The following is a 24527-nucleotide window of genomic DNA, read 5'->3' as shown; positions in this document are numbered from 1 at the left end:
TTATTCATATATTTTATATATACACCAGAATAAGGAATCTGATCTCATTACAGATGGTTGTGAGCCACCATGTGGTTGCTGGGAAATGAACTCAGGACCTCTGGAAGAGCAATCAATGCTCTTAACTACTAAGCCATCTCTCCAGCCCGAATTGCCCTCTTTATTATCACTGGCAATGTTCTTTGTCCCGCATCCTCCTCAATTTTTAAAATTGACTTAAGTCTTCTTTTGACTATTGTGAGGATGGTCACTTTAATCTTTAACATATTTTCTGTAAACACATGGCTGGGTTGGACTTGTTTTCAAATCTAATCTAATCTAATTCACTTGATACAACTAGTGGTCTTATTAGGGACCTCGTTGTCTTGAAATTTGTTTCCTATCACGTTCTGGAATGACCAAAAATTTTGTGTAAATGTAAACAACAAAAGTGACCTTGAAAGTTCTGTTGTGCCCAGATCGTGACCCCCAGAGAGACCACCAAAGACTAGCATGCTGGAATGCAAAAGCAAGGTTTAATTCTGCATATACAAGCCTAGGCAGGGACTTCGTCCAATACATCCAACGCAGTGGAGGCTGGAGGAAGCGCCCACCTGTCTGCAAGCTCAGCTTTTAAAGGGAAAAATCTCAAGGTTACATCATTTAGGGGTGCTAGTACGGGTACAATTCTGATTGGCTTGCTTCTAGTGACTTCTAGAAATTACTTCTAAGGGAGTGGTTGCCCGCCACCATTTCTCATTGGCTGCCCTCAGGTGGGGGCATTTCTGCTGTTAGTTACCCTGGAAACCAGGGAGAGGACACTCCATAGTCTGGCAGGCATTACCTTGTGACTATCTTGTGACTGTACTTTTATACCTCCTGGTTTCTGGAATCTGAACTGTGGTTTCAGTAACTAATGGCCTGTTCCTAAAAGGAGAAATCTTAGGCCTTAGTTTTTGGGTGAAAGCATTTTGGTCTTATTTCTAAGATGGCTCATTTTGGTCTCACAGTTCAACAGTGTCGAGTTACCACAAAGGTACATTTTTCCTACAAACACGAAGCGTTCTTTTGTATTTGTTTAGGATACCTTCACATGTTAATCATTTCATCCTTCAACACAGACACAGTTCTGTTGTCACATACCGATGTGGCTCTCAGTAACACTTTCCTATCTAGGTAACAGGGACAGTGAACCAACCCTGGACGGGTCCAGAACTTCTGACTCTCCAAAATCTCTGATGTAACCTGTCTGTCCTCTCCACGTTTAAAACCAATCAATACTTTAGTTCAGTCCTTTGAAATGTATCATCGTCCCTACCATCGCACAGAGAGGTGGAATCCTTCTGCAGTGGGTCTCAGGGAAAGCGTAATCAAGCAGTAACGTCTCAATCTGATTTTATTCCAATTCTGCACTTTCAATTTAGGCTCCTCTGTACACCCCATAAGAGAGAGAGTAACTGAACATGGAACCCGGAAGTACTTTTTTTTAAGATTTATTTATTAGGTATACAGTGTTCTGCCTGCGCGCCAGATCTCATTACAGATGGCTGTGAGTCACCACGTGGTCGCTGGGAATTGAACTCAGGACCTCTGGAAGAACAGCCAGTGCTCTTCACCACTGAGCCATCTCTCCAGCCCCCGGAAGTAACTTTTGATCGCACAGGGAGCCTCTCCTTTAAGCGAGCACCTCGGTGGGAACTCCCACAAGCCACTGGGCGGAGCTCACAGATGGGCTGCCCAAGTGCATGCTGGGAGTTCTCTGACCCTCGGAGCGCTGGGCTTCCCGGAGTTCTGGACACCGGGACTATATTTCCCAGGAGCCACCGCGCCGAACATAACCTATCAACTTCCGGTGTCCTAGCTGAGCTATGGTGGACAGTCAGAACTTTCTGGTAGGAGGAAGAAGTCTCTGGTTAGCGTAATTCTCCACTGAGTAAGGCGGGAGCCAGCGGGCTGGGTGTGGGTGTGGACGGTGATGTGGGGTGATAGTGAAGTGTGTGAGTGTGTAGGGACGGTGGTGCGCCTGCGAGTGTGTGTCCGTGCGTGTGAGTGTGTGCGTGTGTGTCCGTGTGTGTGTGTACACGTGTGTGTCCGTGCGTGTGTGGACACCTCGAGCTCTCTGCATTGTCTGGGTCACTGCCAGTCGCTCTCTGCTCCTGCTTTCTCTCAGGGCCACAGGGCTGAAGAAGAGGACCAGGCTTCAGTAACGAGAGGTCAGGGACGGAGTCTGAGGGAAGCTTCCCCTGAGGTCCAGACTGGAGCTTGGGGCGAGCGTTTGAGGCCGGAAGCGCCTCCGAGGGTCACCCAGGAGGGCAGCTGCTTGTGGAGTCCATAACTTTCTCGGAGCTCTAGCCGTCGGGAGTGTTGTGGGAGTGAAGGAGAGCGCTCGCTCGGATGCACAGCCTGGGATCTCCTGCTTGCCCGGGCTCCCCGAGTCCGCCGTTATTCAAATGAGGGCCTGGAGAAGAATGCGAACGTTACTGCTACACTTCTAAGATTCGAGAGTGAGTTTGCTCCTTCTTCCTGTTTGAGGAACGAGGTTGTAGTTTTAGAATATAGAATTGTCAGTAAGTGAAGGAGGAAGATGTAAATTGATACCTCCGCCACTGTGGCCCTTAACTTACATTGTCCCCTCCCTTTCCACTTAATATTCACATAATCGGTTCAGAGATCCTTGACGTCTTCTCTCTACAATCACTCCATTTGCCCAAGATAGATAGGAACCTCCAGAGGTTAGCGTTAGCGCTTTCAAACCCCGATTTGGTAAATCGATAACCATTTCGATGACATCGCACATCAGGTGGCCTTTGAACTTTAAAGGCCTTCCTTCCAAAGCAGGGGAAGAATGGAGGTGGTAGGTGGTTTCTGTTCACTCCTGAGGATTTCAGGAGTGGGAAAGTGATAGCACTAAATTTGGCATCTTTGAGAACTAGTGATTTTCAGGGTGTCTGTGTGTGGAAACGGGTAATATTGGCCAGATCCAGACGTGCAATGCTGTGGTTGAATGTGGAGATGTGGATCTGTGTGTCCGGGTTGGAGTCTAAGTTCTGTCTTTTTCCGGATCTCTAGGCTTGTCATGTACCTCAGAATGACCGTAGTAAAGCCTGTTAGTGCAGTGCCAGCCATACAGTAAGGGCCTGATGTGTTTTTGTTGCTTTGTGTTGTCATTTTCAGTTCATTCTCTTCAGTTTTCTGTAGTACGAAGGAGTGTTAAAAAAATGTGATTACTTTCTGTATTTTTATGAAAATGAATCAAAAGAAAAAAGCTAGACTTGATGGTTTTTACTTTAAATCTCAGCACTGGAGAGGCAGAAGCAGGAGAATGTGAATTCATGGTCACCTTAGTCCACATATCGAGTTCCAGGCTAGCTGGGGAACACAGTGAGACCCTGTCTCAAAAGTAAGAAGTAAAAGAAAGTGAATGTAGTAGAGCAGAATTTGTTTAAATATTGAGATGAATTTTTTTGTTTTGTTTTGTTTTTCAAGATAGAGTCTCTCTTTGTAATAGTCCTGGCTGTCCTGGAACTCTATTTGTAGACCATGCTGTCCCGGAACTCACAGAGATCTGCCTATGTCTGTCTCCTGAGGGCCAGATTAAAGGAGTGCAACTCCCCACCCCCCAGCTTGTTGTTCAAATCTTAAATAGCCTTTTAATGAAAAAACCTAGAGACAGATATCAGGGTGAAATCTGAAAGATCAGAGAAGCAGAGCAAGTCACAGCCAACCTCACCTTGCCAACTCCTCATCCAATGGATCCTGTTTCCTCAGACTGAAAGCCTTTGAGTCCTCACCTGAAAGGGTCTCATCTGAATTGCTTTAGTTCCTGTTTCCTCATGCCTTATATACCTTTCTCCACCCTGTTGTCACTTCCTGGGATTAAAGGCATGTGCCACCACTGCCTGGCTCTGTTTCCAGGGTGGCCTTGAACCCAGACAGATCTCTGCCTCCTGAGGGATAGGATTAAGGGTGTGTGCAACCACTGTCTGGTCTCTGTGTCTAATCTAGTGTCTGACTCTGTCCTCTGATCCTTAGGCAAGTTTTATTAGGGTGCACAATATATATCACCACACCAGTTGGATGACGTTTCTTGTATTTTTTAAAGTATGTGGAGTTCTTTATGTCCTTTGGGATGTCTCAGTCTACCTGTCACATGTTTTAGTGAGCACACTTAATGTCTACTCTCCGAGTCTTTCAGAACCATTAATCATAGTCACTGTGTTGCATGATGTATCTGGAGCTTGTGTTGTGGAGCTGAACTTGTGTGGTTCTTGATCAGCATCTTCCCAAATCCCTTATGGATCTACATCTCCCACTCTCAACCATGATGCTGCACATCCCGCCCCAGCCACTCACACCTCCATTACCTCAGCCACTCAACCTCCATTACCTCAGACACTCACACCCCCATTACCTCAGCCACTCACACTCCATTACCTCAGCCACTCACACCTCCATTACCTCAGCCACTCACACCTCCATTACCTCAGCCACTCACACCTCCATTACCTCAGCCACTCAACCTCCATTACCTCAGACACTCACACCCCCATTACCTCAGCCACTCAACCTCCATTACCTCAGACACTCACACCTCCATTACCTCAGCCACTCAACCTCCATTACCTCAGACACTCACACCCCCATTACCTCAGTCACTCAACCTCCATTACCTCAGCCACTCACACCTCCATTACCTCAGACACTCACACCCCCATTACCTCAGTCACTCAACCTCCATTACCTCAGCCACTCACACCCCCATTACCTCAGCCACTCACACCCCCATTACCTCAGCCACTCAACCTCCATTACCTCAGCCACTCACACCTCCATTACCTCAGCCACTCACACCCCCATTACCTCAGCCACTCAACCTCCATTACCTCAGACACTCACACCTCCATTACCTCAGCCACTCAACCTCCATTACCTCAGCCACTCACACTCCATTACCTCAGCCACTCACACTCCATTACCTCAGCCACTCACATCTCCATTACCTCAGCCACTCAACCCCCATTACCTCAGCCACTCACACCTCCATTACCTCAGCCACTCAACCCCCATTACCTCAGCCACTCACACCCCTATTACCTCAGCCACTCACACCTCCATTACCTCAGCCACTCACACCCCCATTACCTCAGCCACTCACACTCCATTACCTCAGCCATTCACACCTCCATTACCTCAGCCACTCACACCCCCATTACCTCAGCCACTCACACCTCCATTACCTCAACCACTCACACTCCATTACCTCAGCCACTCACACCCCCATTACCCACCATTTAACTTGTTCTTATGATAGAATATTTTCAGATTCAGCATGAGTGAGATGGTGGGTGTTTGTCTTTTTGTTAAAGATTAATTATTTTTATTCTAAGTTCTGTATGGGATTATACGTACATGAGCACAGGTGCCCTCGGAGACCAAATGTAAAGAATCCACTGGAGCTGGAGTTACAAGCATTGTGAGCTGTCGGGGAATTGAACTCCTGACCTCTGGAAAAGCCATCCCAGCTCTTAGCCTCTGAGCCATCTCTCCAGCCCCACCATTTGTCTTTGTGTCTTTAGCTTATTTCCCTTGTGTTCCTCCATGTTCACCCATATTGTAGTAAATGGTTGGATATTGTTGCACTGTGTCCGTGAACCTCATTCTGGATTTGCTTTGTCCATTCATCCTTTGGTAGGATGGCATATCACAGATGTGTAAATTATTCTGGAATAAATGTTAGAGTGTAAATGTCTCTTTGAGGTACTGATTTATTTCCCTTGTATGTCCTTACTCAGTAGCGGGATTGATGGATCATGTGACAGCTCTATTTAATTGTTTGAGAATCCACGGTATTGTTTCTAACAATGACTGTATTAATTTACATTAATTTCCTCCAGTAATGTGCTTTTTTCCTCCTCATTGTACTCATTATGCTTTCTTGCTGATAATGGTCACTTTAAAAAATTTATTTAGTTCATTTTCTTTAATATTTGTGAGTGTTTTGCCTAAATGAATATATTTGCAACTTGTCCGTGCCTGGTACCTGAGGAGGCCAGAAGAGGGTGTCAAATTCCCTGAAATTGGAGTTAAGGTTGGTTGTGAGCTACCATGTGGGTGTTGGAAATTGAACCTACATCCTCTGCAAGAGTATGAAGTACTCTAAACCACTGGGCCATCTATCTCTCTAGCTGCCCCACCCCCATCCCGTAATTGACACTCTGATCAAGCATGAAGAGGCTTTTCATTGTGATTTTAATGTGTATCTCTCTGATGCTTATTTTTCATTAACCTCTAATAGGCCACATTGATGTTCCGTGTGGGGAAATGTCTATTTCCATGTTCTTCTGTTTCTGAATTTTCTGCGTCCTTTGCTGTGAAGGAGTTTAGATGTTAACTCCTTATTAGAAGTACAGTTTGCAAATATTCTCTCCCATGCTCTACATTATCCCTCTTCTCCTGATTGTTTCCTCTGCTGTGTAAAGTTTTTAGTTTGATTTGTCCATTTTCCTTTTGTTACTTGTGTTTTTACAGTGCTACCCAAAACGTCCAGTGTCATAGAGGCTTTCCTGTATATTTTTTTCTAGTAGTGTCAGTTTCAGTTCTTAAATTTTAATCTGTTTTGAGTTGACTTTGCATGTGGTGTGACTGAAGGTCTAATGTCATTCTCCTGAATGTTAATATTCAGTTTTGCCAGCAGCACTGACTAGAGAGGCTATTCTGGAACTCATGTTGACCAACTGGCCTGGGACTTTGAAGAAACCTCATGCCTCTGCCTCTCCAATGCTGGCAATATAGACCTATGCTATATTAGATGCAGCAGGACTAATTACACTTTTATCTATGGCCTTCAGGATCACAAGCTTCTGAAACAAAGGCAGTCATAAATGTCATGAGGTCACACCCTGAACCATCACAGACATGTATAAATGTGGGCTGGGGTGATGGCTCAGTGGGTACAGTGCTTGCCAGCGTGAAACTATGCAATGCCAGATGCAGCAGTGCATGTCTCTAATCCCAGCCCTCCTACTGCAAGATGGGAGGGAGAGACAAGAGAATTCCTGGAAGGCTAGCTAACCTGCTGTATGCAGAGGCAGAAGGGAAGGAAAGATAAAGAAAGGATATTTGTATATGAATTTTGTGGGGAGACAAAAATGTATAGTTTTCTAAGATTATCAGATATACTTGAGAGTTGGGCATGGTGGTGCATGCTTGTAATCTCTGCATGACAGATGGAAAAATGAACTTTAGGTGTTCAGGGCCAGTCTAGTATAGGCAAGAATCTGGGGGGAAAAAAAAAGCAGTTAAACAACAATCCCAAAGTGTATTGAACCAAGACTTAGCTAGACCTGTTGGGTAGAACACTGGTTCCCCATTTGGTGATGACCTGCTCCCTAGGCCAACATTGAAGGGAGTTCTGAGGATGTGTGTGCTTCTCAGATCTTGAGTAGTGGTTGATGCTGCTGAAGGTTATATAGAGCACAAGATAGTCCTCCCACACACCCCAACACAGAATAATTATGTCAACATGCTGAGGTTGAGAAACCGAATTTAAAGACTTACACAACACCTTGAATTATTTATTCTGTGTAAAATATCTCCTAATTAATGAAAGTGGGAAACAAATCACATTCACAACCTTAGACACCATGTTTTGTAGCTAATAATCTTCATAAAGAATATAATTTAATTGATACAATGGAAGCCATAATCATATCTGAGGGAAAGCACTCAGGAAAGTGTTCCATGGTGTACTATCCCATTCACTCAAAGTGGGTCCGGATGCTGAACACTGCCTGAGGATTGCAGCTGCAGACCCTCCAGCTTTGCTGTTACCCCTGTCCGCCCTGAAAGATGGGATTCCAGTAGGAAGAGCTGCTTACAGTAGAAGGAGGGGCCCAGTCTAGGGCTAGCTGGATCTCAGCATGGAAGATGGGGTCCCTTCTGCTGGCATCTTCTGGAGGAACTAAAGACAGTCATGCTTATGCTCTGCACATCTACACTGAGCCCTCATGCAATGGGTTGTCTGGGGTTAGGACAGAATCGTCTTTGTGTAGACTCCTGTCTGCTTCTAATTTGTGTGTGTAAGGCTATGAGCAGTGGGAGAGGAGTGTGTGAGTGGGGATGCTTGAGATATAAAAGTAGTCGATGAAATCATGTTGACATAAGTCAGTCTGGGAACATCAAGTCACAATCCATTGAAAGGCTTTCTTTTTGTCCCCCCAGGGGAGGATCCTGAAGAAGGATGGCCAGCTCTAGTTCTCAAGACATGGTCTGTGTAAGTTGACCTTTGTCTCTTTCCATAGGGTGACTTTCAGGTTAGGTGAGTGTTTGCTGTCTTCCTCTTGTGAAGCTTCCCAAGGACCAGAAATCCTCCAGCCCAGTCTGCCCCCATTACAGTGAGGGTTGGAAGACCAGAGCACTTCCTGTCTGTGGCTCTTTCCTGCTGGTTCTGGAGTTTTCTTTGAATGCATCCCTGCACATCTGCTTTCTGCTTGGTCTGTGGTCAGGGAGGACTGTCATTGCAGAGGAGGTGACAGTCCACAGGGAAGCAGGGTTTTGGGGGTTTCAGAACGTTGAGGTGATGGTCTCCTTTGACTGCACTGGGAATCCTGATTGACATCTTCGGTGTTTTCAGGCTGATGACACAGGCTTTGAGAGTGAAAGGCCTTGGTGCATGTGTGTGATGAGATGACCTGCTTGAGGGGCTTTAAGAGAGTTCAATGATGAGAGGGGAAGGTCATCCAGGCTGTGATTGGGAGGGGACTGTCGTCTCCAGAGTCCAGGAAGACCTGAGACACACTGTTCACCTTGAAAGGTTTTCTTTTTTGTTTTTAAGGAAAACCCCTTAAACCTAATATGCCAGTAATATGAACCCTTACATAGTCTACAGACTCTTACATAGTTGCAAAAATAATTCTTGTGACAAAAAAAAAAAATCTTACTGATATCATCTGATACCATAATAAACTCAAGGACTCACACTATTTCTTAGCATTTTACACTGAATCCAGTGACATTTCTCTCTTGTGGGCTATAACTTGAAGAGTGTGATTGGAATGGAAATGCACATTTATTGAATGGGTAGGGTGTGTACTGTCATCCTTTACTGGGGGAGCTCATGCAATCAGGTACTTTGAACATTTCCATGTCTTCTTCCTGTTCTTGAGTCCTTTCTCCTCTGATTTTCCATCTTGAACACTTCCCCAATTTAACTCTACTTGTGTTTGTGGTTTCAGGGGTCAGTGACATTTAGGGATGTGGCTGTTGACTTCTCTCAGGAGGAGTGGGCCTGCCTGGATGCTACTCAGAGGGTCTTATACAGGGACATGATGTTGGAGACCTACAGCAACCTCGTCACAGTGGGTAAGGCCATCTGTCCCCGTGAAAAGGGGATGTGCTCTCTACACTGTTGGCTTTCCTCACTCTGAGTGAAAAGACAGGGCCATTTTTCTGTGGTAGCTGAAGCTGGGCTTGGTGGCATGTCTGTCATTCCTTTACTCAGAAAACTGAGGCAGGATGCTTTCTGTGAGTTCAAGGTCACCCTCAGGTACATAGTGAGTTCCAGGCTCGCCTAGTGTACAGAGTAAGGCCTTGTTTCAAACAAAACAAAGAAACGAAATAAATCGATAGATAGATAGATAGATAGATAGATAGATAGATAGATAGATAGATAGATAAATGTAATTAGGGGCTAGAGAGGTATCTTGACTGTTAAGAGAACTGATTGTTCTTTTAGAGGGCTTGGGTTCAGTTCCTACCACCATAAGATGGTATAACTCCCAGGTCCAGGGGATCTGATACCCTCTTCTGGTCTCCATGATCATCATGCCTGCATGTGGTGCTCAGATGTACATGCAGACAGACACTTACATACATATAAAATAAAATAAATTTAAGTCAATAGAATTTTAAAGAGGTGAGTTCGAGGCCAGCCTGGACTACCAAGTGAGTCCCAGGAAAGGCACAAAGCTACACAGAGAAACCCTGTCTCGAAAAACCAAAAAAAAAAAAAAAGAATTTTAAAGAGGTAGCTGAGTTCCTCCTCCTTCCCAAAGGAAGATTGTGAGATTTCCTTGGTTGAAAACAGGAGCTTCATGAAGCACCTGCTTTTTGTCCACACCTTGGAGATACTCTCAATGAGCTCTGGGTTCAGAGAGAGAGATGCTGTCTCAGGAACCAAAGTGGGGAGCAATCAAAGATGACACCTCACATCAGTCTTTGACCTGTACTCACCTGCATGTATGCATACCTACATACACTGTGCCCACGCCTTCCTGAACTATGCATACACTATATGCTTACACAAAAGAAGTTTTATCATTTACTTCATAATGAATCAGCAGAATCTACTTAAAACAGAAGTGGACGCATTCTGTTTCCAACAAACACTTCCTTTACCTGCTTTGTTGTGGAAGTTTCAGGCTGTAAATTTGTCTTTTTCATTGAGTAAATTTGTAAGAATGAGGTGTACATGTGAAAGAAGGCAGCATAAATAACAATAGTGCTAACACTGGGACTTGAACTCGGTAGTAGAGCACTTGCCCAGCATGCTCAAACCCTAGTTCCATCCCCAGAATGACTGTGTAAATAAATGGAAATTTAAAAAAATAATTATTTTATGTTACTGTAGGTAAGATAGTGTTCAAAGTATTTGAATGTAGTGTTTAATCTTAGTATCAACCCTACCTAATAGATATTAGCAACTCAATCTAAATTATTATTATTATTATCATTATCATTATTATTAATTTCTTTTTTTTGAGACCATGTCTCATGTAGCCTAGAGGAACTTTGGACGTGTATGAAACTAAAGCTGTCCTTGAACTTCTCATCTCCTGCTTCTACTTCTCAAGTGTTGTGATTACATGTGTGTGCCACCATGCCCAGGTTTTTTGTTTGTTTGTTTTTTTGAGACAGGGTTTCTGTGTGTAACAACCCTAGCTGTCCTGGAACTGGATTTGTAGACCATGCTAGCCCAGAACTCACAGAGATCTGCCTGCCTGTGACTCCCCAGTGCTGGGAATAAAGGGGTGTGCCACCATGCCTGACTCCATACCCAGTTTTTAAGATCGGAACATTAAGCATAGAATCTTATGGGACTTGCATAAATAAATGGCATTATTGGTGAACTGCAGAGAAGGGGTTTACACTAGACAGTGTAGCTGAAGGGTTCATGTTCTCCCACTATATGTACTTTCCCCTTCAGTGACAAGCCCTTATCTGCCTTTAAATGAGATTAAACCCTTTTCTGCAACAGCTGGTTTCTCACCCAGGTTCTCCTCTGAAGTCTTTCCTCAGTATTATTTTGTCTCTTAGCGTATTTTATCTGGTTTTCCAAGACAAGGGTCTTGCTGTGCAGCACAGATTGGCCAGGCTCATTCCCTACCTGCTGAGCTAATAGGCATGGTCCACCATGCCAAACTGTATAGACCTTCATAATAAATAAGTCTGTAGTTTTCAAAGTCTGCACAGGTAGCTCATGGTGGCACACACCTTTAATCCCAGCATTTGGGAGGCAGGGGCAGGCAGATCAAGGAAGCTCCAGGACAGCCTGGTCATCATTTTGAGTTCCAGGCCATCCTGGGATAACTAGAGGGACCGAGTTTAAAACGTCTCTACGTGTCATTTCTTCTTTCTTTTAAGTGGGAAGTTCCGTTTCCAAACCCGATCTGATCGCCTTATTAGAGCAGGAGAGAGAACCCTGGATGGTTGTGAAGGAAGAAACAGACAGGCCCAGCCCAGGTGAGTAAGAGGAAGGCAGGTCTCCAGCATTGCCAGGCACAGCATGTGGTCGGAGAGTCGCCTCATGGCTGATACTGGGTTGACACACTTTCTTCAACTCGCCAAGGCCTGTGGAAGAACATGCCTGAGACCTGGGAAGGAAGTCAAGGTCATAGCAAAGACTGTCACAGGGCTTCTAGTTCATGACTCGCTAAGTTGTCCTCACCTTCTTCCCTCTTACTGGAGCAGTTACCCATTCTACCATTTTAAACATACCTTATTGGTTGTGTGTGTGTGCACACAGGTGTGCAGGTTCCCAAAGAGGTCATAAGAGAATATCAGATCCCCTGGGGCTGGAGTTACAGGTGGCTGCTGGTACTGGAACCCAGGTCCTCTGGAAGAGCAGTCAGTGTCCTTAACCACTGATCCAATGATAAGACACTTTGAACACCAGTGAATGCAGGAACACAGTGAGGCATAGCAAATGTTTTAATTGTATATCTTCCTAGTCACACTAATCAAGGTGTGATGTTACTCCCAGTTCCTTCCCACTTCACCTTCTATCTGGATCCACTCCATTTCTCTCTTCTTAGAAAACAACCATGCTTCTAAGGGATAATGATAAAATATAATATAATAAAACAGACTAAACAAAAACTAACACATTGGAGTTGGACAAAACAAACAGAAGAGACATTACCCAAGAGAAGGAACAAGAACAGAGATGAACTTGTTTGCACATTCATAATCCCATACACACTATACTGGAGGCCATAATAAGTTTATGCACAAAGGACCTGGTGCAGGTTGGATGGTGCAGGCCCCGTGCATGCTGCCTCAGTCTCTGTGAGCTCATGAGAACTTTGATCATGTTGATTTAGAGGGTCTTGTTTTCTTGATGTCTTCTATCTCTCTAGATTTTACACTGTTTCTTTCCTCCACCTCTTCCACAGAGTTCCCTGAGAGGAGAGGTTTGATGGAAACATGCTTTTTAGGGCTGACATCCTAAGGTCTCATTCTCTGCATAGTGTCTGGCTGTGGGTCTCTGTATTTGTTCCCAGCTGCTGCATGAGGAAGCTCCTCTGATGATGGCTGAGCAAGACACTGATCTATAAGTATAGCAGGATGCCGTTAGGACCCATTTTATTGCTTCATTTTTCTTTTTGTGTTTGAGAACAGTAGTATTTGGTTTTACTCTTGGTGCCTGTGCTGTCTAGTCTCTGGTTCTTGGTCACTCGTCCTGTGTCGGAAATGGGTTTCATCTCATGGATGACCCTGAAGTCAAATCATATATTGATTGGTTACTCCCACAAGCTTTATGCCACCGTGGCCCTAGCAATTCTTGTAGGCAGCACTCTATTGTCACTCCAAGGGTTTGTGGGTGGCTTGGTGTTTATGTTTCTCTTTTGGTAGTGTATAGAGTATCTTCCTGTACCAAAGGCATTGGAACATAGGTATTGTTGATTGTTTTTACTCTATGGGCTCTTTAGGGGCCCACCACCCGGCACCCCCAAATAAATCACACGTGGAGGCTTATTCTTAATCTTAAATGCCTGGCCTTAGCTTGGCTTGTTTCTTGAGAACTTGCTTAATTTAAATTAACCCATCTACATTTTGCCTCTAGGCTTTTCCCTTTTCTTCTGTAAATCTTACTTTCACTCTTACTCCATGGCTGGCTGTGTGGCTTGGTGGCTGGCCCCTAGCGTTCTCCTCTCCTTGTTCTCTTGCTCTTTCTACCTTTTGTGCTTCTTCCAGATTTCTCCTTTTTATTCTCTCCTTGCCAGCCCATTCTTTCTCCTGTCTTGCTATTGACCATTTAGCTCTTTATTAGACCATCAGGTGTTTTAGACAGATACAGTAACACAGCTTCACAGAGTTAAACAAATGCAACATAAAAGAATGCAACACATCTTTGCATCATTAAACAAATGTCCCACAGCATAAACAAATGTAACACATATTAAAATAATATTCTACAACACATAGGGTGAAGGCTCAATGTTAGCAACGGCTTTACTTCTCTATGTTCAATAAGTTGATAGATTTTGTCTTCAGCAATGGGCCTTGCTTTCAGTTTGTGGACAACAATCTGTAGTCTTAGCAACAGTCTGAGGGTTTTTTGTTGTTGTTGTTGTTTTTGGTTTTGTTTTGTTTTTTTGTTTTTTGTTCCCATGGTGCCCTTTTGGCCAACAACTCAATTAGATGTAACCAAACTCTGGTATTGGAAGCTCTGAAAGCTCATTTGGTGATGAGATGGTCAAGCGAGTCTCTGTCTCCCCATTATTTGGAATTTCAGTTAGATCACCTTCATATATGTATATATTTTAGAAAGCCTCTGTTTTATTAGGTTTCCATACTACCCCTTAAATGGCCCTTAATTTTAGCTGACTCTCCTCATATTTTCTCCATCACTCCACTCCCTCCTTTCTCTCTCCATTTGATCATTCCCAGGCCCACTCCCATCCATCCATTACTATCCTGTTTCTTTTTTCTAATGAGATCTATGTGTCCCCTTAGTGTCTTACTCTATACCTAAGGCCTGTGGGTCTACAGCTTTTAGCTTGGTTATTTAATTGATTTCATAGCTAATATCCACTTATAAGTGAATACATACCAGTTTGCCTTTCTGGGCCTGGGACACCTCACTCAGGATGATATTTTTCCAGATCCATTCTTTTACGTGTAAGTTTCATGATTTAATTTTTTTCTTTTTTAATTCTGTTGATGAACATCTAGGTGTTTTGCAATTTCTGGCTGTTATGAATAGAGCAGCAATGAATATGGTTGAGCAAGTGTGTATATGTTCAAGAGTGATATAGCTGGATCTTGAGGTAGATCTGTGGTGATACTTTATTTGTGCTGAAATGTGGTGATAATTTATTTGTGCTGAAATATGCTATTTTATTTGTATGTTAATAAATAAAGCTTGCCTGGAGATGGGGGTGGGGGGCGAAGCCAGCCATTTTAAGTAAAGAAGTCAGGCAGTACACGCCTTTAATCTCTTAGCAGGCAGGATCTCCGTGTGTTCAAGGTCACACTAGGGAACATAGCCAATTGTGGTGACACATGCCTTTAATCCCAGTACCAACCATAGAGGCCTGGAGGTCTGTTCAGACAGACAGAAAGTGACAGAGCTATGTTGAAAGAGGAAGTGAGGTAACTAAGACAGCCAATGAGAGGGCAGAACAGCAAGGCAATAAAGGCGTGGGTAGACAGGAAGTAACGCGCATTTGGAAGCTGCAGAGTTGGTGAGGTAAGGTTGGCTGGTGGCTTTCCCTATTTTCTTGATCTAAGGCTTTCAGCCCTGCATTTGGCTCCATGTTTTTTATTTAATAAGACCATTTAGAAATTCATCTACATAAATTGATTCTCATCTTCCTGAAGAACCACCACATGATTTCCATAGTAGCTGTACAGTTTCTACTCCCACCAGTAATGAATGAGTGCTCCCCTTACTCCACAAGCTCGTCAGCATGAGCAGTCACTTTTTTTGTTGATCTTAGCCATTGAAGCGGGTATAAGATGAAAGCTCAAAGTAGTTTTTATTTGCATTTCTCTGATGTCTAAAGATGTTGAACATTTAAGTGTTTCTCAGCCATTTGAGTTTCTCTTTCAGAATGCTCTGTTTAGATATCAACTCCATTTTTTAATTGGGTTATTTGTTTTCTTGATATCTAGTTTTTATCTAGTCAATAGATTTTATATACTCTATTGACTAAGTATGGAGAGAGTGAACGATCTTGTCTTGTTCCAGATTTAATGGCATTGCTTTGAGTTTATTTCCATTTAAGTTGATGCTGGCCATAGACTTGCTGTACACTACCTTTATTATGTTGAGGTATGTCCCTTATATCCCTAGTTTCTCTAGAACTTGTATCATGAAGTGGTGTTGATTTTTGTCTAATTTATTGGAGTACAGGCTTTTAAAAACTATGTCCTTATGCTTCTCTGGATTTCCTTGGTGTCTGTCTTAGGGTTTTATTTTGGTGAAGAGACACTATGACCGTGGCAACTCTTAGAAAGGAAAACATTTCACTGGGACTGCCCTACAGTTTAGAGGTTTAGTCTGTTATCTTCATGGTAGGAAGCATGGTGGTGTGCACGCAAACATGGTGCTATAGAATAAACTGTGATTTCTGTATCTTGATCAGCAGTCTTGAGCTTCAGAGACCTCAAAGGCCACCCCCAGTGACACACCTCCTCCAACAGGGCCATACCTCCTAATAGTGCCACTACTTATGACCAAGCATTCAAATGCATGTCTACAGAGATCTTTCCTATTCAAACCACTACAGTGTCTGTTGATATTTCTCTCTTTCATCTCTAATTTTCTTTATTTGTAACTTTTTTCTCTTCCTGTTAGTTTGGTTAAGGATTTATAAATCTTTCTGGTTTTCTCAAAGAACCAACTCTTTGTTTTATTGATTTTTCGTATTTTTTGTGTTATTGTTGTTATCTCTATTTTACTAATTTCAGTCCTGAGTTAATTATTTCTTGCAGTCTATCCTTTTGGGTGTAATTTTGTCCTTTTGTTCTAGAGCTTTCAGGTATGCTGTTAAGCTGATATTATGAGATGGCTCCTATTTCTTTACAGTGGTACCTATTACCATGAAATTGCCTCTTAGAACTGCTTTTATTGTGTCCTATAAGTTTGGGTGTGTTGTGTCTTCATTTTTATTCATTTATGTCTTGACTCATTTTTTTTTTAATTCAATATTGAGTTGTTTGGTTTTGTAAGTTTGTATGCTTTCTGTTGTTTCTGGTTATTGATATCCTGCTTTAATCCATGGTTGTTAGATTACAAGGTGGTATTTGAATTTTCTTGTATCTGTTGAGGCTTGCTTTGTGTCCAAGTGTATGGTCAGTTTTAGAGAAAGTTTGATGATGTGCTGAGAAGATATATCCTTTTGTGTTTCCGTGAAATGTTCTGTAAATATTGACAAGAGTGGGTTATTGCAGTCTCCCACTATCAGTATGTGAGGGTCAATATGTGATTTAAGCTGTATTATAGTTTCTTTTATGAACTTGGTACCTTGTGTTTGGTGCATAGATGTTGGCGGATTTTTCTTTTGATGAGCATGTAATATCATTCCCTATCTCTTCTGATTAGCTTAGCTTTGAAGTCTGTTTTGTCAGATATTAAAATGGCTGTACCAGCTTGCTTTTAATTAGAAGATCTTTTCCCATTCTTTCACCCTGAGGTGATGTCTGTCCTTGGTGCTAAGGTGTGGTTCTTGGATGCAGCAGAAGGATGGATCTTGTTTTTACATCCATTCTGTTAGTCTGTGTATTTTTATTGGGAAATTGAGAACATTGATATTGAGAGATATGAGTGAGAAGTGTTTATTGATTCCTGTTATTTTATTGTGGTGGTGGTGGTGGTGTATGTTTTCCCTCTTTTGACTTAGTGGCCTGGGATTATTTATTCCTTGTGTTTTGTTGCATATGGTTAACCTCTTTAAGTTGGAGTTTTCCTTTTAGTACCTGCTATAGGTATGGATTTGTAGATATTGCTTAAATTTGGTTTTTATCATGGATTGTCTTGTTTTCTCTATCTATGGTGATTGAAAGTTTTGGTGGGTATAATAGTCTAGGCTGGCATCTGTAGTCTCTTAGATTCTGTAGAATACCTGTCCAGTTCCTTCTGCCTTTTAAAGTTTCCATTGAGAAGTCAGGTGTTATTCTAATATATCTGCCTTTGTGTGTTACTTGGTCTGTTTCCCTTGCAGCTTTTAATATTCTTTCTTTGTCCTGTACATTTAGTTTTGATTATTTTGTACCCAGGGGACTTTCTTCTCTGATCCAGTCTATATGGTGTTCTGTATGCTTCTTGTACTTTGATAGGCATCTCCTTCTTTAGATTAGGGGAACTTTCCTCTATGATTTTGTTGAAAATATTTCCTGTGTCTTTGACCTGAGTGTTTTCTCCTTCCTCTATTCTTATTTCTAGATTTGATCTTTTTATGGTGTCCCAAATTTCCTGAATGTTCTGTGCTGGAACGTTTTTTAGCTTTATCATTTTCTTTCATGGAGGTATCACTTCTATCATGTCTTAAATGCCTAAGATTCTCTCTTCCATCTTTTGATTTCTGTTGGTGAGGCTTCCTCTGAGGTTCCTGCTTGAGTTCCTAAACATTTCCTTTCCAGATTTCCCTCAGTTTGGATTTTCCTTATTCATTCTATTTGTACTTTCAGGTCTTGAACTGTTTGATTCATCTCCACTGTTTGTGTTTTCATAGATTTCTTTAAGGGATTCATTGATTTCCTCTTTAATGACCGCTACCATCTTTATAAAGGGTATTTTAATGTCTTTTTCTTGTGCTTTAGCTATGTTGCAATACTCAGGTCCTGCTGTGGTAGGGTTGCTGGGCTCCAGTGCTGACATACCATTATTGTTTTTATGCTGCCATTTAGGCATCTGGGTTTGGGAAGACTAATTCTAGGTGCTGATATCTGGTCTTGTCTTTGTTGGGTGAGTATTTTGTTCCTTGGTATCAGTTGCCTTCTCTAGTTCTTAGGAGAGTGTGGTACTGTGTGTTGCCAGGTAGGAAATTCTTGTGGGATCCTGATAGGTGTGGCCACTGGGGTTCCAGGTAAAATATGTGTCTAGGTATTGGGAGCTGACACAGGAATGGGGATGGCCTAGGTGGGTGGTGTTGAGGAGGTCCACAGGAGGGAGGAAAGCAGTGTTCCACTAGGATCTGCTTAGTGTCTTGGGAGTAGGGTCAGAAAGTGATGAGAGCCTGTAGCAGATGGTCTGCTACTGAGCTGGGGATGAGACTGGGGATTCGACTCGGAGGAATGGAAGGAGAGGTGAAGATCTGCAGTTAACCTAGCTGTTTCACTGGCCAGAGTGACCTTTTGGTTTCCAGAGAATGCCTGTTGGATTGGGGTTTGGGATAAAGCAGTGAGTGGGGAGAAGGAAGTTTAGAGGTGTAGACTGTGTGATTGACTGGATGGAGATCAGGGCAGGAAGGAAGGGGAGTCCACAGCAAGTGGTCTGCTGCAAAGCTAGGGGTGAGACTAGGAAATTGGATTTGGAGGAGAGGAGGGCTAGGTAAATATCTGTACTTAGCTTACCTGTTTCCCTGGCTGGAGATCATTAGGGTTCTTAAAATTTTTAATGAATTATCTCTCCCTTTTTTCTTTTTAGCTTCTTTTTGTTTTTCTCAGACAGTGTCTGTCTAGTCCAAGCTGGCCCGGAGTTCATGACTCTGTTACCTATGGCTCCTTGTTGGTGGAATTACAATTGTGTACCAGTACCACCACAGATTGTTACCCACTTTAATTTTTAAGAATCCCAAGTCCAGGGCAGGAGTTGGTGGCGCATACCTTTAATAGGAGCACTCAGGAGGCAGAGGAAGGTGGATCTCTGAGTTTGAGGCTAGTATGGTCTACAGAGGGAGTTTCAGGACAGCTCTGGCTATACAGAGAAAACCTGTCTCAAAAACAAAACAAAACAAAAAGAATTCCAAGTCCAGACCAGTTTTCTTTCTTTCTTTTTTTTTTTTTTTAAGATTTATTTATTTATTATGTATACAGCATGTATGACTGCAGGCCAGAAGAGGGCACCAGATCTCATTACAGATGGTTGTGAGCCACCATGTGGTTGCTGGGAATTGAACTCAGGACCTCTGGAAGAGCAGTCAGTGCTCTTAACCACTGAGCCATCTCTCCAGCCCCCAAAGATGTATTTATTTATTATGTATACATATGTGTTCTGTCTGCATGTGTCCCTGCACACCAGAAGAGGGCACCAGATCTCATTACAGATGGTTGTGAGCCACCATGTGGTTGCTGGGAATTGAACTCATAACCTCTGGAAGAACAGCCTTAACCTCTGAGCATCTCTCCAGCTCCCAGACCAGTTTTCTTAAAACCTGACAGATTATTATAAATTTTCATTTTAGGGTTGGCTTTTATGTCCCCACAGGTTCAAAAACCTTCACTGAAGGGTATGTGTTTCTAGTAATACGTAAAGAAGCATGTAAAAATTTTCACTATAGTTAGTTATAATCTTGTTAAGCAAACATGCCTTTTCATTTCCAACCTGTTCTGCTTTCATTATTGCTGCCCTCCTTGTTCCTGTTCAGCTTATCAGAAAATACGGTAGAGTCTGGCCATTCATGTCGTGGATTTTGTGTGTGTGTGTGTGTGTGTGTGTGTGTGTGTGTGTGTGTGTGTGTTTCAGAAAAATAATGTATTCTTGCTTTCTCCTTTTCTTTTAGATTTGGAGTCATGTTATAACACTGAAAATATATCTCCAGAAAATCATACTTATGATATAAATTTACCCACACAGAGCATAAAGCAATTAAGTAAAAATTTTGACCTCCAGGGCTCCAGTTTTAGTAATGGCCTCAAGTACAGTACATTCAAGAGATTACAGGGATATCAAGATGGAGATGCTGATCAAAAGATTAATAACAAGGAAAAACTGCCTACTTACACCTGCCAGACTCTTACTCACAATATAGAAAAAGCATATGAATGTAATGAGTGTGGGAAATACTTTGGTTGTCGTTCAAATCTTATTCAGCATCTAAGTATTCATACTGGAGAGAAACCCTATCAATGTAAGGAATGTGGGAAGACCTTCAGACTCCACCAACAACTTACAAGACATCAGAAATCTCACAGTGATGAGAGACCTTTTGAATGTGATGAATGTGGAAAGGCCTTTCATCTTCCCAACCTGCTTAAGTACCATAAAACCATTCATACAGGTACAAAACCATTTGAATGTGAGGAATGTGGGAAGTCCTTTAATCGTGTCTCGACTCTTTTTCAACATAGGATTATTCATGCTGGTGTGAAACCATATGAATGTAACGTGTGTGGGAAAGCCTTTAATCGTCGTTCAAACCTCATGCAACATCAGAAAATTCATTCTGGTGAGAGACCCTTTCAGTGTAAGGAATGTGGAAAGGCCTTCACTGTTCTGGCACAGCTCACTCGGCACCAGAACATTCACACTGGAGAGAAATCATTTGAATGTGAGCAGTGTGGCAAGATATTCAGTAGTGGCTCATACCTTGCAAGACACCAGAGTATTCATACTAGTGAGAAGCCCTTTGAATGTAATGTATGTGGGAAGGCTTTTAGGCTTCACCTATATCTTTCTGAGCATAAGAAAACTCACACTGATGAGAAACCTTTCAAGTGCAAGTTGTGTGGGTCAGCCTTCAGACGAAAGTACCAACTTAGTGAGCATCAGAGAATCCATACTGATGTGAAACCCTATCAGTGCAATGAATGTGGGAAATCCTTCCGTCGCCGTTCGAATTTTACTGAGCATCAGAGTATTCACACTGGAAAGAAACCGTTTGAATGTAAGGAATGTGGGAAAGTCTTTAGACTTAATATACATCTCATTCGACATCAGAGATTTCATAGTGGTGAGAGACCTTTTGAATGTAAAGAATGTGGAAAGGCCTTTCATTTTTCCAGCCAACTTAATTACCATAAAACCATTCATACAGGTCAAACACCTTTTGAATGTGAGGAATGTGGGAAGTCCTTCAAGCGTGTCTCCAGCCTTGTTGAACATAGGATTATTCATGCCGGTGTGAAACCATATGAATGTAATGAGTGTGGGAAAGCCTTTAATCGTCGTTCAAACCTTATGCAACATCAGAAAATTCATTCTGGTGAGAGACCCTTTCAATGCACAGAATGTGGAAAGGCCTTCACTGTTCTGGCACAGCTCACTCGGCACCAGAGCATTCATACTGGAGAGAAATCATTTGAATGTGAGCAGTGTGGGTCAGCCTTCAGACTTCAGTACCAACTTACTCAACATCAGAGAATTCATACTGATGTGAAACCTTTTCAGTGCAAGGAATGTGGAAAGGGCTTTATTCGCGGTACAGGCCTTAGAATTCATGAGAGAATCCATACTGGTGAGAAGCCCTTTCAATGTAAGGAATGTGGGGAAGCCTTTCAATATCATTACCAATTTCTTGGACATTTTAGAATTCATACTGGCAAGAATCCTTATGAATGTAAAGAATGTGGGAAGTACTTTTCTCGTGGTGGAGATCTTAAAGTACATCAAAGAATTCACACTGGTGAGAAACCTTACCAATGTTAAGAATGTGTGAAGTCCATTAGTTGAAAATCAGACTTGATTTAACATGCCAATATTCATATTAATAAGCCTTCTGATGTAAGGAATGTGGAAAGGCCTTCAGTAATTCTAAGCTAGCTATGTATTAGAGAATTCATAATGGTAAGCAACCCTATGAATGTAAGAAATGTGGGAAAATGTTTAGATTTAATTCAGCCTTTACTGCACAGTGGTGAATTTATACTGGTATGAAACTCTTATCAGTGTAAAGAATGTGGAAAGACATTCAGTTTGAGCTCAGGCCTTCTTCAACTTAAAGGAATCCATGCTGGTGTGAAACGATATAAATGCAAGGAATATGGGAACATTTATAGAATTAGCTCAGCTCTTAAAGCTCATCAGAGAGTCCTTATAGGTCTGAAACCCTGTGAATATGAGGAATGTGGGAAAACCTTTATTGTAAATGGTGAGCCTACACAACTATCAGAAAATCTATCATCATCAGGAGTCCTATGCATGTAAAGAAAGTGGACAAGCCTTTGTATGGAAATTTTACTGAACATTGGAGGACTCATTGGCAAGACTGTGACTAAAAGGAATATGGGAAGAACTTTAGTCTGCCCTCAGATTTGGTCAACATCAGAGTATTCATACTCTTTTGTTGTTGTTGTTGTTTTGTTTTTTGTTTTTGTTTTTTATTTTTCTTTATTAAGAAATTTTCTACTCTACATACCACCCACAGATCCCACCTCTGCCCTCCTCCCACCCCCCAGGAGTATTCATACTCTTTTTTTTTTTTTTTCAAGACAGAATTTCTCTGTGTAGTTTTGCGCCTTTCCTGGAACTCACTTGGTAGCCCAGGCTGGCCTCGAACTCACAGAGATCCGTCTGCCTCTGCCTCCCAAGTGCTGGGATTAAAGGCGTGCGCCACCACCGCCTGGCGAGTATTCATACTCTTGATGCCAAGAAACCCTTAGAGAATCAGAGTGTGGGGAGTCTGTTGTTCAGAGATGATACTCTATTGAGAATGTCAGACAATGTTGGCCATTGTGTTTTTGATTACTCTCATCTTGTTAATTGTATAAACTTAATTTGTCAAACACTATTCACCCAGGACAGTCAGCTTTGGGAGAGTAGTTATTGGGACTAGGTTTATCTGAGGTACCTTCCTTGTCACCATTAATATCCCATGGCTCCTGTGATAATAGGCACAATGTTTACTTTCTGCCTAATTTGTTAATGGCAAGCACAGTACCAAACAAAAGTTTTGGAAACAGTACAATAGATATAAAATCCTTGAAGAGTATTTGGTTCATGTCCATGTTCTGTAAAATGACTTTTACAGTGTTCTTGCTTTTATTGCCTGGAATGTAACTGATAAGAAAGACAAATTTTATTGCAGATAGTTTAGAAAAGCCTCATACATTCCTTCACTATTCAATTTAAATAACTTCATTCTGGATAAAATCTCATGCCTGAAAATGTACGTGAAAGTATTTTTGTTGAGAATTCCTTAAGTATTTGTGTGAAGAAGTTAAAAACACAGCTGTTGATGAATAAGTACTTTTTAAAGGTGTTCAATACATAAAAATTTCAAAAGTTTTTCCTTGTAATTTATGCTCTTGGTTCATCATTAAGATACTATACATTTGTGACAGGGCAAGATAGTACAGAGTCTCCTCCATTGCATAGTCTTGCTGAATCCATTTTAGGGGTGGATAGAATTTGACTTCTGATGGAGAATCTCATGGAAAACTACAGAACTGTGTTCTCGGAACTAGAGATTGTGATTCCCCAGCTTATTTATCCTGGCTTCTGTTAAACTGCTTGCATGTCCCCCTGCAGCTAACTACTTATTTTGGCTTCTGTTAACCTGCCTGCTTGGGCAAAACCTCCTCCTGCATCTGCTGAGCAAGATAACAGGATGTGGTTTTTGCTTTTAATATCTTCTTGCTCTATATGCTTGGGGCTACACTTGGGTCCCCACTACCAGAGTGTAGTCCAAGCTGGCTGGAATAAAGAGTTTCAGTTGGCTATAAACTCTATTTGAGTGGTCTTCTTTGGTGACCTCCCCATAAAACATTAACAAAAATAACCAAAATTTGCTGGAAGGTGGTGGTGTAAGTTAATCCTAGCATTTAAACCCAGCCTGGTCTCTACTGTAGTTTTTTTTTTTTTTTTTTTTTTTTTTTTTACTCTTTGGTCTTTGGGTGGCCCACCATGCAGCTTGCAAATAAACACATGCAGGCTTATTCTTACTTATAGATGCCCGGTATTAGCTTGACTTATTTATTGCAAGCTTTTTCTAACTTAAATTATCCTAATCAACCTTTTGCCTCTGGGCTTTTATCTTTCTTTGTTTCTATATATCTTTCCTTCTTATTCCATGGCTTGCTGTGTAGATGGGTGGCTGGCCCCTGATGTCCTCCTCTCCTCCTGTTTTTGTTCCTTGGTCTTCTCTTCCTCGATTTCTCCTATTTATTCTCTTTGCCTGCCAGCCCTGCCTATCCCTTCTCCTGCCTAGCTATTGGGCACTCAGCTCTTTATTAGAACAATCAGGTGTTCTAGACAGGCAAAGTAACACAGCTTCACAGAGTTAAACAAATGCAACATAAAAGAATGCAACATATCTTTGTATCATTAAACAAATATTCTACAACATAGATGAATGTAATGCATTTAAAAATAATATTCCACAACAGTCTACAAAGTGAGTTTCAGGACAGGCAGGACTGTTTTACAGAGAAACCCTGTCTTGAAA

General features: G+C 42.1%; 1 protein-coding gene across 8 annotated transcripts; it reads left to right on the top strand.

Moving 5' to 3' along the window:
- The first annotated feature begins 1728 nt into the window (after positions 1-1728).
- Positions 1729-22289, top strand: LOC114681543 (zinc finger protein 60). Of its 8 annotated transcripts, none has more exons than XM_028855082.2 (6): positions 1729-1871; positions 2150-2483; positions 8200-8251; positions 9213-9339; positions 11620-11718; positions 19926-22289. In XM_028855082.2, exons 3-6 carry the CDS (start codon positions 8219-8221, stop codon positions 21788-21790), a joined length of 2124 nt encoding a protein of 707 aa, XP_028710915.1. In that variant the 5' UTR covers positions 1729-1871; positions 2150-2483; positions 8200-8218; the 3' UTR covers positions 21791-22289. The 8 variants fall into 8 exon arrangements, with proteins under 8 accessions (XP_028710915.1, XP_028710914.1, XP_028710913.1 ...); XM_028855081.2 differs by having other exon boundaries at positions 1729-1891; XM_028855080.2 differs by having other exon boundaries at positions 1729-1912.
- The last annotated feature ends 2238 nt before the right edge of the window (positions 22290-24527 follow it).

Source organism: Peromyscus leucopus, chromosome 1 (assembly GCF_004664715.2).
Source record: "Peromyscus leucopus breed LL Stock chromosome 1, UCI_PerLeu_2.1, whole genome shotgun sequence".
NCBI classification, from domain to species: domain Eukaryota; kingdom Metazoa; phylum Chordata; class Mammalia; order Rodentia; family Cricetidae; genus Peromyscus; species Peromyscus leucopus.
This window is presented reverse-complemented; position numbering and strand designations above follow the sequence as displayed.